General features: G+C 45.0%; 1 protein-coding gene across 4 annotated transcripts in view; it reads right to left on the bottom strand.

Moving 5' to 3' along the window:
• Nucleotides 1-15727, bottom strand: part of VPS53 (VPS53 subunit of GARP complex) — a 181039-nt gene that overhangs the window by 160108 nt on the left and 5204 nt on the right. For all 4 annotated transcript variants that reach the window (XR_008653085.2, XM_055256623.2, XM_055256626.2 and 1 more), the window contains exons 3-4: nucleotides 6083-6132; nucleotides 4165-4231 (exon numbers count right to left, since the gene is read on the bottom strand). Coding sequence is in view for 3 of the 4 variants with exons in the window: in XM_055256623.2 (XP_055112598.1) it covers nucleotides 4165-4231; nucleotides 6083-6132 (117 nt within the window). In the remaining variant the exon portion in view is untranslated. The remainder of the gene's footprint in view (nucleotides 1-4164; nucleotides 4232-6082; nucleotides 6133-15727) is intronic.

Below are 15727 nucleotides of genomic sequence, written 5' to 3'. Positions count from 1 at the left end.
CAGGAGAATCGCTTGAACCCGGGAGGCAGAAGTTGCAGTGAACCAAGATCACACCACTGCACTCCAGCCTGGGTGACAGTGAGACTCTGTCTCAAAAAAAAAAAAAAGAAGCAAGAAGCACATCCAGGCATAGTGGCTCATGCCTATAATCTCAGCATTTTGGGAGGCCAAGGCAGGAGGATAACTTCAGGCCAGGAGTTCAAGACCAGCCTGGGCAACACAGCAAGAACCCATCTCTACCAAAAATTAAAAATAAAAAATAGCTGTGTGTGGTGGCACATGCCTGTAGTCCTAGCTACTTCGGAGGCTAAGGTGGGAGGATCACTTGGCCCCAGGAGTTCAAGGTTACAGTGAACAATGATTGCACTCCAGCCTGAGCAACAGGGCAGGACCCTGTCCCTAAAATAATAATAAATACAAATTTAAAAGCGGCACATCAGCTCTGGTTAAACACAATCAAGATGACATTGATAAAAGGAAAACCTCCTTTTGTTCCATATTGCCACTCCCTTCTGAGTGTTCAGAAGCTTAGGAAGCGAGTGCTGAAAGCAAACTTCTCTTCCAGGGAAGAGGGGAACGTGGGGCCTCTTGACCTATAAAACTCAGTATTTTGGAACATCCGTAATTCCACCAAGTCTGTGCCAGTCAAATAGACTCCTTTTAGCAAACCAGCCAGCCAGGGCTGGAGAGCAAGGCTTTCATCCCTAGGAGTTGACAAGGACAGGACCCAAGAGCTCCCTGGAAAAAAAAAAGCTTCTACTTCAGTTTGCATTACAAAGTGCTGGAAAAGACAGATGGGGGCAAGACAGGAAAAGCAATTATTTCTTCTGGGCTTCCTTTCTGTCTGGATTCTAAGGAGACGAATACAAAATTCCATCACAGATTGAAATGCTGTCTAAACATTCTTGAAAATGTGGTCTTGCTCTCTGAAATACGACCTGCTCTGCTGCGGCAACCTGTAACCTATTAATACGGGATGGGGGAGAACGCCGACATTCCTGCAGACTGTCTAATTCTGGGTCTGACTCTGCAATGCCACTACTTTGCAAGAGTCCAGAACCACAGATTGAAGCATAAATAACTAAAAGATATGCATCTATTATACACAGCATGACCCAACAAAAAATGCTGACGAATCATTCACTATTTTCACATTCTTGAAAGTTTAAACACCTATGACTCTTGCATTGTAAGACTTCCAGTGAGCCATTCTAAATTTAGGCTGAATCACACTGAACAAGCAGTGTTACTATTCCCAGTAGTAGCAAGCTGGGACTCTTCATGCACAAAGCAAGTTTTAAATCACTTTTAAGGAACACCCACTTGCTGATCAAAATGATGTTTTTATGATAAAACGTTTTTATTTATAATTAATAAACAATCTTAGACAGACAAAATATTCAATACAGTTGCACAAAATGTTGTGGGGGTTTTGCTGTTGCTTTTGGAGATGGGGTCTCACTCTGTCACCCGGGCTGGAGTGCAGCGGCATCATTACAGCTCACTGAAGCTTGTACCACCATACCCAGCTAATTATTTTACCCTTTTTGTAGAGACGGGTATTGCTATGTTGCCGAGGCTGGTCTCAAACTCCTGGCCTCAAGCCATCCTCCCACCTAGGCATCCCAAAGTGTTGAGATTAAAAGCATGAGCCCTTGTGCCCGGCTCAGTTGAATAAAATGTTATTGCATGTGGCCTATGTGTAGTGAAATATAAAGATGACAAAGATACAGTTCTTACCATCCAGGAGCTTACAAACATCAAAGGGATGAGACTTGTTCTCTAGTAAGTCAAGGGAGACCCCAAAAGCCAAATGAAAAGTACAAGAATGGGGCTGTGGGATTTATGGAGAAAGGACATCGAGGGACACTGGAATCCATTTTCTCCTCTGTAAAATGAGGGGAGGGGCCCAGATGAGTTTCAAATCCTTTCCAGTTCAAAATTCTGATTCCTTGGTGTATTCAGATGAGGTCAATGGAAAACATTGTCAAGAAACTGGTATCTGAGCTGGTCCTTGGATGGGTAAGATTGGGAAATACGGCGGCTGAAAGAAATAGGAGGAAAAGCATTTCAAGCACAAAAGAGTCTGTAAGCACAGGTCCAGAAAGCACAGGCATGCTCCTAGAGCACAAAGTCTTCAGACAGAACACAACAGGAGGCAAAACTGGAAATGGAGACCAGAATTTTCAATGCCAAGCAAAGGAATCTGGATTTCTTTCTTTTTGTTGTTGAAACAGGATCTCACTCTGTTTCCCAGGCTGGAGTGCAGTGGCGCGATCATGGATTACTGCAGACTCGAACTCCCTGGCTCAGCTGATCTTCCTGTCTCGGCCTCTTCGGTAGCTGGGACTACAGGCACAGGCCACCACCATGCCCAGCTAATTCTGTACTTTTTGAAGATGCGGGATTTTGTCACGTTGCCCAGGCTGGCCTTGAACTCCTAGGCTCAAGTGATCTCCCCGCCTCAGCCTCCCAAAGTGTTGGGACTGCAGGTATGGGCCACCATGCCTGGCCTTGGATTTCATTTGGTGGCCAGAGCTGATGTGGTGTCTGAAGAGGTAGACAATACGACCAAACACAGATTAGGACAGCTAAGCAGCAGAATGCAGCTGGAGTGCTTGAGGCTGCCCTGTCCCTCTGCAGGACCCCTCTGAACGTCCCATTTACACAGGCCTCATCTGCCAAAGAAGCCATGCTTCATGAAATATACCTCAACAGACAAAACGAGGTAATGAGGGCTAAAAACCATACAGGAGTCGAGAAAACAGGAACAGTTTCAGGGACCTAATGTGTCTACACACAAATTCTGATGATGACAAGAAGGCCAACGACTCATAAACAGGCCAAAGCAAACTGGCTATCAAATGGAAAGTGACTCTGAAGTGGAAAAATGGAAAAAGAAAGTGATATAAAGCAGTAAAAATAGACAGATGGGAAAACTACGGATGTAAAAGAAAGAGACTCCTAACATCCGTAAGCGACTAGCAGAGGAAACAGAAATATCAGAGATCTGGAAATTTCAACGTAGGATTGTACGCTCCTCCCACTCCAAATCTGGGCAGCAGGATGAACATTTTTAGAAATTAGCTGTCCTAAAAAATGTCAAAGAGGAGAAATCACAGCATTGAAGTGATTGCAAAGAAGCAGTCCTGACCTGAGTTAGTGCTGATAAGGGAGGACAGGACGTGGCAAGAGAGGACGGCTGGAAAGGCAAGCTCAGCATTTCTGTCACGACAGCCATTCTGAAATATCTGAAATACAATGCCTCAGCAGAAGAACAGAATCAAATAAAAAGGGAAATGGTTCACAAGTAACATCTGGCCCCTCAATTATTAAAGAGTATCTCCTCCCTACACACTTTTCCCTTCATTCCCTCCAACAGCCTCCTTAACTAGATCCAGTAAGACTTATAAAACTTTTTTTTTTTTTTTGAAACCGTCTCACCCGTCGTCCAGGCTGGAGTGCAGTGGTGCAATCTCGACTCACTGCAACCTCTGACTCCTGGGTTCAAGTGACTCTTATGCCTCAGCCTCCTGAGTAGCTGGGATTACAGGAGTGCACCACCACACCCAGCTAATTTTTGTATTTTTAATAGAGACAGGTTTCGCCATGTTGCCCAGGCTGATCTCGAACTCCTGGCCTCAAGTGATCCACCTGCCTCAGCCCCCCAAAGTGCTGGGATTACAGGAGTGAGCCACTGTGCCTGGCCAACTTGTAAAATTTTTTAATGAATCTTGAGTTACCTGCCTGCTGGCAAAGTGAGGTACAAGGAAATGATAACTATGTCAGGTTACTAACTTTTACAGCCACAAAACTAATATCAAAACCCCAACAACTCGGCTGACAAATGCAGCAACCTCATTTAGCCACAGCCCACAAAATAAAAGAGGGCACAGGAGATACTCAACACAAAGGAGCAAGACAAGGAAGCTCCAGTGTTCTCATCTGGCCTCGGGTGAGCGGTGCCACAGTAGACGGTCCTGGTCCAAGGGACACTGAGTGACAGCACGTGGCTGCTCTGGGCACCTGCCCTGTCCTGTCCTGCCATGTATGAAACAGATCAATCGGAAAGTGCTCTGCAAGAAGGCACATCGATGTTTTCATCATCTGGTTGTCGGGAGAAACTAGGGGAGCATAGGTAATATGGAGGAATAAGTTACTTACTTGCCGTCCATCCTGCCCCACGTTCGTCTGACCTCTTACAACAGTTCGAATATTGTCATCCAGTCTCCTAGCAAAACAGTTCAAGGACACAGTCATTCAAATAATCTTTATTCTAGGTTGACCAAAAGAAAAAAATAATAAAGGAATTTATCCATCAACTTCTGCGGATTGCACCTAATTGTCCAGAAAACCAAACATGTGTGAGTGGTATCAGGGAGGAGGAGGGCAGCAACAGCCGTGCGGAAGTCAAGCCCAGCGCAGACTGATGCATCGCCTTGTTGTTAAAGACGGCTGTTCTCACTTAATAGTCAGAGCTATCTGAAAGGACTAATAAAACTTGCAGGATTTTTCATGCAGTAAATCAGGAATGACAAAGTTCCTGAGCCTTTACGTGAACACGCCAGATAACTCAGATCACCTCACACACAATCCCTTTCTCAGGCCCCTTATGAGGCAGAAAGAGCCAGAGTGATAGACAGAATCAGTGCTTCCCACTCCGGGCCCTGATCATGCAATCGATGCCTGAGGCAGATCTACGGCTTCCAGCTCCTCTGCCCCCACGGTTCACAATGTTTAATCACGGGCCACCACCCAACCCACCAGCAGATCTGACATTGTTAGCTGTTATGTGACCAAGGGATACACATATAAGCCCATCTTCATGTCTAAGCCTTGGCAATACAAAAACAGGTAAATCCACAAAAACAGGGAAATAAAGCCATTAAAAAGCTAGTCGAAGGACAGACAGAATGGCTCACCTGTAATCCTAGCACTTTGGGAGGTCAAGGCGGGCAGATCACTTGAGGCCAGGAGTTCAAGACCAGCCTGGCCAACACAGTGAAACCCTGTCTCTACTAAAAACACGAAAATTAGCTGGGCATGGTGGTGCATGCCTATAATTCCAGCTACTTGGGTGGCTGAGGCTCAAGAATTGCTTGAACCTGGGAGGTGGAGATTATAGTGAGCCGAGATCACACCACTGCACTCTAGCCCGGGTGACAGAGCCAGACTCCAACTCAAAAAAAAAAAAAAAAAATCTAGTAGATGTGGGAGACTGAGGCAGGCAGATTGCTTGAGCTCAGGAGTTCGAGACCAGCCTAGCCAACAAGGCGAAACCCCCATCGCTACAAAAAATATAAACATTAGCAAAGTGTGGTGGTGTGCAACTGTAGTCCCAGCTACTCGGGAGGCTGCGGTGGGAGGATCACTTGAGCCCAGGAGTTTGAGGCTGCAGTGAGCTGTAACTGCACCACTGTGCTCCAGCCTGGGACACAGAGTAAGACTTTGTTTCGAAAAAAAAACAGAAAAAAAGAAAAAAAAATCTACCAGAAAAGCTTTTGCCTCCTATAATTACAAAAGATGTTTTGAGTAGAGTCTATCACAGCTTCCTTTCTTTTGTGTGAATAATTGAAGACTGGCCAAAGAATTGAGTTCCTTGCCACAAAGTTCATATGGATAAAATAATTATATGGCCGGGTGTGGTAGCTCAAGCCTATAATCCCAGCACTTTGGGAGGCCAAGGCAGGTGGATCACTTGAGGTCAGGAGTTCGAGACCAGCCTGACCAACATGGTGAAACCCCGTCTCTACTAAAAATACAAAATTTGCCAGGCGTGGTGGCTCACCCCTGTAATCCCAGCTACTTGAGAGGCTAAGGCAGGAGAATCACTTGAACCCGGGAGGTGGAGATTACAGTGAGCCAAGATCACACCATTGCACTTCAGCCTGGGCAGTGAGAAAAATCCGTCTCGAAAATAAATAAATTAATTAATTAAAAAAATAAAAAAAGGAATTATATTACCATCTATGGCAAACTTGAGATTCCAGTGCTCTCACAGAAAAATGGGATCCAGAATGTGATTAACTAAATTAACAACATACTTTTCATTAATTATGTACAATCACACAGCTTTACTTACCTTATTTTCAGCCTAATTTTGTTCACGACTTCATCTATGTTCGCCAGAGACTACAATAAAGAAGGAAGAGTGCCCAGCTGTTAGTCCACTTCCTGGAATTCCTCTTTCACAGGAAAATGATGTGCTATAATAGCTACTTATGAAATCTCAAAAAATTTAATCACATGGTATGAGTTTTGCTTTAAAAAAAAAAAAAAAGTAAAGCAGTAGTTGGAAGCCACTGCCAAATCTAGCCCAGCCCCCATTTTTTGTAAATAAAGTTTCACTGGAACACAGCCATGCCCATTCACTTACATATTGCCTACGGCTGCTCTTGAGCTACAGTGGCAGTTAGGTAGTTGTGAAAAACATTGTATAGCCACAAAGCCTAAAATATTTACTATCTGGACCTTTATAGACAGGTTTGCTGACCCATGGTATATGTGATTGTGACAAATTCATGTAACAAAATACACCAATGAAAATGAATGAATGCACACCACCATGGATAAACATTACTAACGGAATGGGGCACAAAAAAAGCCAGACACAAGCAGACACAGGATACAATTTCACTAACACAATTCTCCTTTTAGAAGCTAGGACAGCGGTTATCTCTGGGGGAAGGTAGTGACAGTGAACAGGCAAGGAAAGGCCTTCTGAAGATTTTTTTAAATGTTTTATTTCTTGATCTGGGTGGCAGTTACATAGCTATGTTTATTTTGTGAAAATTCATCAAGTTGTACCCTTAAGGTTTGTGTACTCCTCTGTATTATGTTATACTTCAATAAATACACAAATTTATTTTTTATTATATAGATCCATTAGAAAAAAGTCTGGAAGGATAGATAGGAGTAATTGTAATCTATTAGTAGTTGCAGCATTAGTAGCTATATCTATCAACTACGTATTGTAATATGAAAAGAAGGGACTTCAAATTTTTCTTCTTGGGCCGGGTGCAGTGGCTCACGCAAGTAATTCCAGCACTTTGGAAGGCCAAGGCGGGAGGATCACCTGAGGTCAGGAATTTGAGACCAGCCTGACCATCATGGCAAAACCCCATCTCTACTAAAAATACAAAAAAAAATTAGCCAGGCATGGTGGTGGGCGCCTGTTATCCCAACTACTCAAGAAGCTGAGGCAGGAGAATCGCTTGAACCCGGGAGGCAGAGGTTGCAGTGAGCTGAGATTGCACCATTACACTCCAGCCTGGGCAACAAGAGCAAAACTCTGTCTCAAAAAAATTTTTTTCTTCTTTTTGTCTGTATTTTATAATTATTGACTATGCACTACTGTGATTATAATAAACCTTATTATAACAACAGTTAAAGGGATCACTTCTGACCTTAGAGATGAGAAAATGTGAGGAAATGGTGCCCCCTAATGGACAAGAGGAGGTACAATTTTATGGTACTATTTTAATTTAAGTTTTCAAAATACAATTTAATAAATCCTCTTTCTCTCTCCCTTAACAAATATTTTATCTCAGAAGGAATTAGGAATATTGTAGGAAATATGCTTATAAATTGCTTCTGGCTACCTCTGATGGGAGGAGGAGCCAGGTGCCTTCCAGGAGCAGGCCTGGTAAGAGAAACGGGCCATGAGTGTTTGAGACGTTAGACTGGGTTGTCACAGCTCATCTTACTGTTCTGACCAAGCCAATAGTACTCAGAATTTCCAGAAATCCAAGAACAGCTTGGAGTAAAAATGAATCTCAGGCTGGGCGTGATGGCTCATGCCTGTAATCCCAGCACTTTGGGAGGCTAAGGTGGGAGGATCACTTAAATCCAGGAATTCAAGACCAGCCGAGACAATACGGTGAGATCCCATCTCTCCAAAAAATAAAAAAAAGTTAGCCAGGCGTGGTGGCATGTGCTTGCAGTCCCAGGTACTCAGGAGGCTGAGGTGGGAGGATCACTTGAGCCCAGAAGGTCGAGGCTGCAGTGAGCAATGTTTGCACCACTGCACTCTAGCCTGGGCTAAACAGCCCTGTCTCAAAAAAAAAAAAAAAAAAAAGATGAATCTCAGAAAAATTACTTTATTTTATATATAATTGTATAGATACATATATTTTTGTGCGTGATGGAGACTAGCTGTCACCAGGATGGAGTGCAATGGCGCGATCTCGGCTCACTGCAACCTCCAACTCCCTGGTTCAAGCAATTCTCCTGCCTCAGCCTCCCGAGTAGCTGGGATTACAGGCACATGCCACCACGCCCAGCTAATTTTTGTATTTTTAGTAGAGACGGGGTTTCACCATGTTGGCCAGAATGGTCTCGATCTCCTGACCTCATGATCTGCCCGCCTTGGCCTCCCAAAGTGCTGGGATTACAGACATGAGCCACCGCACCTGGCCAAGAGGAAAATATTTCTAATATCATTTTATGATAGCAAGTATTTTTATAATATCAAATAGCCCACCTTTAAGATGGCGGCTCACTCTGTCACCAAGGCTGGAGTGCAGTGGTGCAATCATAGCTCACTGTAACCTCAAACTCCTGGGCTCAAGCAATCCTCCCACCCCAGCCTCCTGAGTGGCTAGGAACAAAAAGGTACATGCACTGAGCCTGGCTAATTTTATTATTTTGTTATAGACACAGGGTCTTGCTATGCTGCCCAAGCTGATCTTGAATTCCTGGCTTCAAGCAGTGCTCCCGCTTCGGCCTCCCAAAGCACTGGGATTACAGGCATGAGGCAGCGCACCCGGCCCTATAATATCATTTTTATAATATAATGAATATAGCTTTTAAAAAGAACAGAGGCCAGGTGTGGAGGCCTATGTCTGTCCTTTGGGAGGCTGAGGTGGGTGGACTGCTTGAGCCCAAGAGTTAGAGACCAACCTGGGCAACATGGTGAAACTCCGTCTCTATAAAAAGTAGAAAAATTAGCCGGGTGTGGTGGCACATGCCTGTAGTACAATCTGCTTATTAGGCTGAGGAGAGAAGACTGATTGAGCCTGTGAGTTCCAGGGCACAGTGAGCTGTGATGGAGCCACTGCACTGCAGCCTGGGCGACGGGTGAGAATCTCAAAAAGAAAAAATAAATAAAAATAAAAATAGCCCGGGTGCAGTGGCTCACACCTGTAATCCCAGCACTTTGGGAGGCCGAGGTGAGCGGATCCCAAGGTCAGGAGTTTGAGACCAGCCAGGCCAATATGGTGAAACCCCGTCTCTACTAAAAATACAAAAAAAAATTAGCTGGGCGTAGTGACAGGTGCCTGTAATTCCAGCTACTCGGGAGGCTGAGGCAGGAGAACTGCTTGAACCCAGGAGGCAGAGGTTGCGGTGAGCCGAGATCGCGCCACTGCACTCCAGCCTGGACAACAGGGGGAGACTCTGTCTCAATCAATCAATCAATCAATCAATAAATGAGAAATATCGTAAAGTTACACTATTTGATTGTTAGGTGGCCCTTCTGCTGGGGGGGAAGGGAAAGGCTGCTAGCATTTAATGTGGATGTCCTAGGCAACAACTGTAGGCACTTCACAGAAATTATTTCCCTTAATCCCCTCTGCCATGCGAGGCACACTTCTCCTCTTCAATGTTAAGACTGTGAAACATGGAGGCCGGGCGTGGTGGCTCGTGCCTGTAATCCCAACACTTTGGGAGGCCGAGGTAGGTGGGTTGCCTAAGCTCAGCAGTTCAAGACCAGTCTGGGCAACCTGGCAAAACCCTGTCTCTACCAAAAATACAAAAAATTCCCTGGGCATGCTGGTGCAAGCCTGTGGTCCCAACTACTCAGGAGGCTGAGGTGGGAGGATCGCTTGAGCCTGGGAGGCAGAGGTTGCAGTGAGCCGAGATCACACCATTGCATTCCAACCTAGGTGACAGAGTGGGAACCCACCTCAAATAAAAAAACAGATTGGAAATGTGCTCTGAAGGACAGGTGCTTTGCCTAAAGCTGCAGAGATCCTCTTTCTTACTCTATCATCTACCTCTAACGCAATGGTTCTTGACCTAATTTTCCTGCACCCCGAGACACCTGACAGCTATGACACACCCACTCCCATCAGTTCAGTGTCTGGTTATGGCAGTGATCCTCACCACAGTTGAGGGCCTCTCCTGGAGTTGGGGAAAAGCCCTATGGAAATCCACAATGGCTGGGCAGAGGGGTTTATCCTGCTTTGAGAATCACTCATCTCGTTTAGTTATAATGTGGTTGTACAGTTTTAATTGTTTACTTTTTAAATGTTTTAGTTATTGAAAAATATTTCCTGATTCTAATGGTAATTCTTGACAATTACAGAAAATAGGTAAAGTCATCCACACACCCAGGAGAGTATGACCACAATCAGAATTTTTGCGTATTGCCTTCTACTATGAAACTGTATAGCTACACAAAAATAAGCTGGGATGATAAGCAATTTGGCATCTTTTTTATTTTTTTTAAGGCAGGATCTCATTCTGTCGCCCAGGCTGGAGGGCAGCGGCACGATCTCAGCTGACTGCAACTTCCACCTCCTAGGCTCAAGCGATCCTCCTGCCTCAGTGATCCACCCGCCTTGGTCTCCCAAAGTACTGGGATTAGAGAATACAGCCATGAGCCAGATCTTGGGTTTTTTTTTTCTCTTAACAGTACAGATCCAGAGCATTTTTGGGGTCACCAAAAACTCTTTAGAAACATCCCCACATAACTCTTTTCTCAAAGTTCCTAATTATGTTAGTTTTATATTAGTTTTCCATAAATTTCACTTAGTTTCCTCTAATCAAACTTTTAAATGATTATCTTCAGTTTACTATTAGGAGGTTAAAAAGATTTTCTAGACCACTGTCATCAAACTTGGCTACTATTTAAAGCCCCATAGGCACTCTGTTGCATGGAAAATCCCAAGCTCCTCTCAGACCTGGCCGGGTGAAATAGAAAGAGGCATCCATTCCAGGCCACTCAACAGGCTCCAGACAACCACAGACACACAAGTACTTCCACTCAACGGCAATATATTGTCACCCTCTTCCTCACAGTAACACTAAATTCACTCTTGAAATACTGAAATCTACTTTAAACAATCTAAACTCATAATTTACAAGTGTTTACTGTAGGTCCATGAGGTATACAGATGGTTTTTGCCCAATATCTGACAATAGTTAAATTTCAAGCTATGCCACTACTTTCTACTACCTTTTCATTAAGATCCACGGGAATCGGGCTTGGTAGATGACCTGCTAAGTGAAACTCTGAGACTAGAGAAGTAAAGATAACCCTGTGTCATAAATTTTCTGAGTTACTCTAAGAAACGTGACTATACATTATCCTATACCTGGGGCATAATTAGACAAGACACAGAACTGAATCTGCGCAACAATAAAGATCTTGAGTTTTCAGTAGTTTAAAAAAAATACAGCACATACACAAACACCACAAGAGGTGAGAACCTGGTGGTTTCCTACATAATTTTCAAATCTAACACTTCTTTTTGTTTTGGTGAATCAGCAATTACTATCTTTATCCTAGCTATTCCCAAATGTCTATCTCCAGCTAATTCCTAAAATTCCCCTTTCATACAAAATGATGAGCTATAAAGGTTTTTTGTGAAATCTCAAAAGACAATCACAGTATATCATCTTTTAAACTTTATTTTAAAAATCAGTATATTCATTAAAAAAAGTTTGGAAGGATATGCCAAAATATTCACAATGATGGGGATCACGAGCTCCACACTCAAATACCCAGCTACTTATTTCCACCTGGATGACCTGAGTATGTTCAAACTTGGGCTCACCCTTACACCCCACTCCAGCCCTACCTGCCACTGAAACCTGCTTTCTCCTTACGCTCAGTAATTGGGTAAAGCGGAAAGCTGCCAATGCCCACCCAGTCAGCCAAATCTGGCTACCTAGAAACCAGTTCAAAATCCTTAACTTAGGGCCAGGCACAGTGGCTCAAATCTGTAATCCAGCACTCTGAGAGGCTGAGGCAGGAGGGTGGCTTGAGGCCAGGAGTTCGAGACCAGCCTGGGCAACACAGCAAGGCCCAGTCTGTAAAAAAAAAATTAAAAATCAGCTGGGGCTGGGCGTGGTGGCTCACACCTATAATCCCAGCACTTTGGGAGACTGGGGCAGATGGATCATGAGGTCAGGAGATCGAGACCATCCTGGCCAACATGGTGAAACCCCATCTCTACTAAAAATACAGAAATTAGCTGGGCGTGGTGGCACGTGCCTATAATCTCAGCTACTCGGGAGGCTAAGACAGGGAATCGCTTGAACCAGGGAGTCGGAGGTTGCGGTGAGCCGAGATGGCACCACCCCACCCCAGCCTGGTGACAAAGCAAGACTCCATCTCAAAATAATAATAATAATAATACTCAGCTGGGTGTGGTGGCACACACCTGTAGTGCTAGCTACTGAGGAGGCTGAAGTGGGAGGATTGCTTGAGTCCAGGAATTTGAGGTTGCAGTGAGCTATGATTGTGCCACTGCACTCCAGCCTGGGCAAGAGAGTGAGACCCCATCTCAAAAAAAAAAATTATTAGCTTGGCCTGTAGTATTCAGCTAAAACACCATTTCCTCAAGGGAGTAAGCCTTTTCAATCCATCTTGACCAAGTAAGGCCCTGGGTTCTGCTGTCACTGTATTTGGCATGCTTCCTTCATGGCAATGCTATCACATTTAAGCTGAGTGTTCTTTATCTTTCTGTGCCTCGTGATTCTCACTCTAAAATAAGAAGGATAACAAAGTGGAGAGTTTATCACTGTTTAGTGCCTAGAGTGGTGTCAGGTACACAGGAAATATCTAGTAAAGATTACTATTACAGTTGTAGTAAAGGTTATGTAAGAGCAAGTAACAAATAATATTTAAAAATTATACAAACAAGTCAGGCCGGGCGTGGTGGCTCATGCCTGTAATCCCAGCACTTTGGGAGGCCAAGGTGGGCAGATCACAAGGTCAAGAGATTGAGACCATCCTGGCCAACATGGTGAAACCCCGTCTCTACTAAAAATACAAAAATTAGCCAGGCGTGGTGGCACGTGCCTGTAATCTCAGCTACTCAGGAGGCTGAGGCAGGAGAATCGCTTGAACCCGGGAGTCGGAGGTTGCAGTGAGCCGGGATTGTGCCACTGCATTCTATCCTGGCAACAGAGCGAGACTCAGTCTCAAAAAAAAAAAATTATACAAGCAAGTCATTGTAACATCATAATTTACCTATAATCTGTTACTGTGTGATTAACTATTAAGATAGACTATGGAGTCTGTGTTGGTAGACTGTATCTGTCTTGCTCACTTCTCTACCCCAAATTCCTTATAAAGCTAGGTAGAGTGGATGTTTTTTTAATTGAATAAATGAATAAGTGAATCTGGGATTCTCCAGACCCTCTACCTTCATGCCCTCAGGTACCAAACTGCACGACTTTGGTCCCCTAAATAGCTCTCAGATCTGGTTCTCTCTATCCCACAGCTTTCCTCGGGCTCTCGCCATCTCTTTCCAGTGATCTACTGCGTGAGTCTCCTGCCTACAGTCTCCCCCCACCTCCATCCCTTGCTCATCCTCCACATGGCTGCCAGACGGAATTTTAAAAATGTGAATGTGTTCCAGTCATTATCCTGTCAAAAGTCCTTCGGTGAACACCCACTGCCTACAGCAGCAGCCTCCACAGCTGGGTGTGAACATCCCCAAGGGGTCGGCCACACTATCCCTTGGGGTGTGAGGAGCAAACACTGAAGCCTCTATGTTGATTTTTTACTTACACAGCAAATACTACTGAAGCCTACTTTATTTAAAATTGGTACTAACATATGTATATAATATTTTGGGGATACAGGCTTAAAAATTATCCAAGTGAAAATCAGCTCTGTGGGTCAGGCGCGGTGGCTCACGCCTGTCATCCCAGCATTTTCAGAGGCCGAGGCGGGTGGATCACCTGAGGTCAGGAGTTTGAGACCAGCCTGGCCAACATGGTGAAACCCATCTCTACCAAAAATACAAAAATTAGCCTCATGGTGGCAGGCCCCTGTAATCCCAGCTGCTCAGGAGGCTGAGACAGGAGAATCACTTGAACCCAGGAGGTGGAGGTTGCAGTGAGCCGAGATCACGCCATTGCACTCCAGCCTGGGGGGACAAGAAGGAGACTTTGTCTCAAGAAAGAAAAAAGAAAATCAGTCTGTGAAAAATATTTGGGCCAGGTGCAGTGGCTCATGCCTGTAATCTCAACATTTTGGGAGGCCGAGGCAGGAGGATAACATTAGCTCAGGAGTTCGAGACCAGCCCGGGCTTCGTAGTGAGATCTCGTCTCTACTAAAAAAATTTTTAAAATTAGCTGTGTGTGGTGGCATGTGCCTGTAGTCCCAGCTCCTCAGAAGGCCGATGCAGTGGGAGAGCTAGAGCTCGGCAGTTCAAGGTTACTATGATTGTGCCACCGCTCTCCAGCCTGGGCAACAGAGTAAAACTCTGTTTCAAAAAAAGGAAGAAAGAAAAAAAGCATTTCACTGAGAGGAATGTGGTCTCCAAAAAAACTGGCAACGATAAGCCCAGAGGACAGAGATCCTCCAGGATCCTTGCTCTCCCTCCTCAGCCTCATCTCCTGTGAGTCTCTGTTCACTGTGCACATGTGTCTCCTGTTTCTGTGCCTTGGTCCTATGTTTAGAAGGGCCTTCTGTAGGGTCCAGCCCTATGGGGCCTTGTGGGTTTTCTCTTCATGTGCGGGGACGAGAGATTGTAGAAAGACATGAAACTAAGAAGTAGTAGGAAAGACAGCTGGGCCCGGGGGACCACTACCACCAATGCGCAGAGTCCAGTAGTGGCCTCGAATGCCTGGACGCACTGCTATTTATTGTACACAAGGCAAGGGGGCAGGGTAAGGAGTGTGGGTCATCTCAAATGATTGACAAGGTCAAGCAAGTCACGTGACCACGTGACGGGGGCCCTTCCCTTTGTGGTAGCTGAAGCAGAGAGGGAGGACAGCAGACGTCAGCATTTTTTCTTTGCACTTATCAGAAAGATCAAAGACTTTAATAATTTCACTAATTCTGCTACGGCTATCTTCTAAGAACTTAAAAGGAGGAGCCAGGTGTACAGGTGGAACATGCAAGTGGACCAGGAGCGTGACCACGGAAGCACAGCACCACAGCGAGACGTCGAAGCCTCCGGATGACTGTGGCCAGGCCTGGGGAATGTCAGGCCCCCCACAAGAGCTGGTGGAGGAGAGTGTTCTCTAACTCCCCCAGGGAAAGGGAGACTCCCTTTCACAGTCCGCTAAGTAACGGGTGCCTTCGCAGGCACTGGCGCTACCGCAAGACCAAGGTGCCTTCAAGCGGCCCTTATCCAGGCATGACAGAGGTTCTCACTGTTGTCTTCTGGTCACTTCTCACAATGTTCCTTCAGCTCCTGACTCTGTATGGCCTGGTTTTTCCTTCGTTATAATAATGAAACAAAGATTAATTCTAAAGACTAATGATTGATAATATCCATATACCATCATCTCTATATCCTATTTCTATTATAACTTTACTTATTTATTTTCTTTATTATATTGGAACAGGTTGTGCCTTCAGTCTCTTGCCTTGGCACCTGGGTTTCTTTCCGCCCACACCTTCCTTCCCTCATCATCCTGGAAGAGATACCTGGCTGCTGGCTCTGTCTAGAATACTGTTGCGCCAGACTGCTGCAAGCTTGACTCCTTCTTGTCCATCAGGTCTCAGCTTAGAGTGAACCACCTCACAGACAGCTTCCCG

The sequence above is a fragment of the Symphalangus syndactylus genome, chromosome 20 (genome assembly GCF_028878055.3).
Source record: "Symphalangus syndactylus isolate Jambi chromosome 20, NHGRI_mSymSyn1-v2.1_pri, whole genome shotgun sequence".
NCBI classification, from domain to species: Eukaryota; Metazoa; Chordata; class Mammalia; order Primates; family Hylobatidae; genus Symphalangus; species Symphalangus syndactylus.
This window is presented reverse-complemented; position numbering and strand designations above follow the sequence as displayed.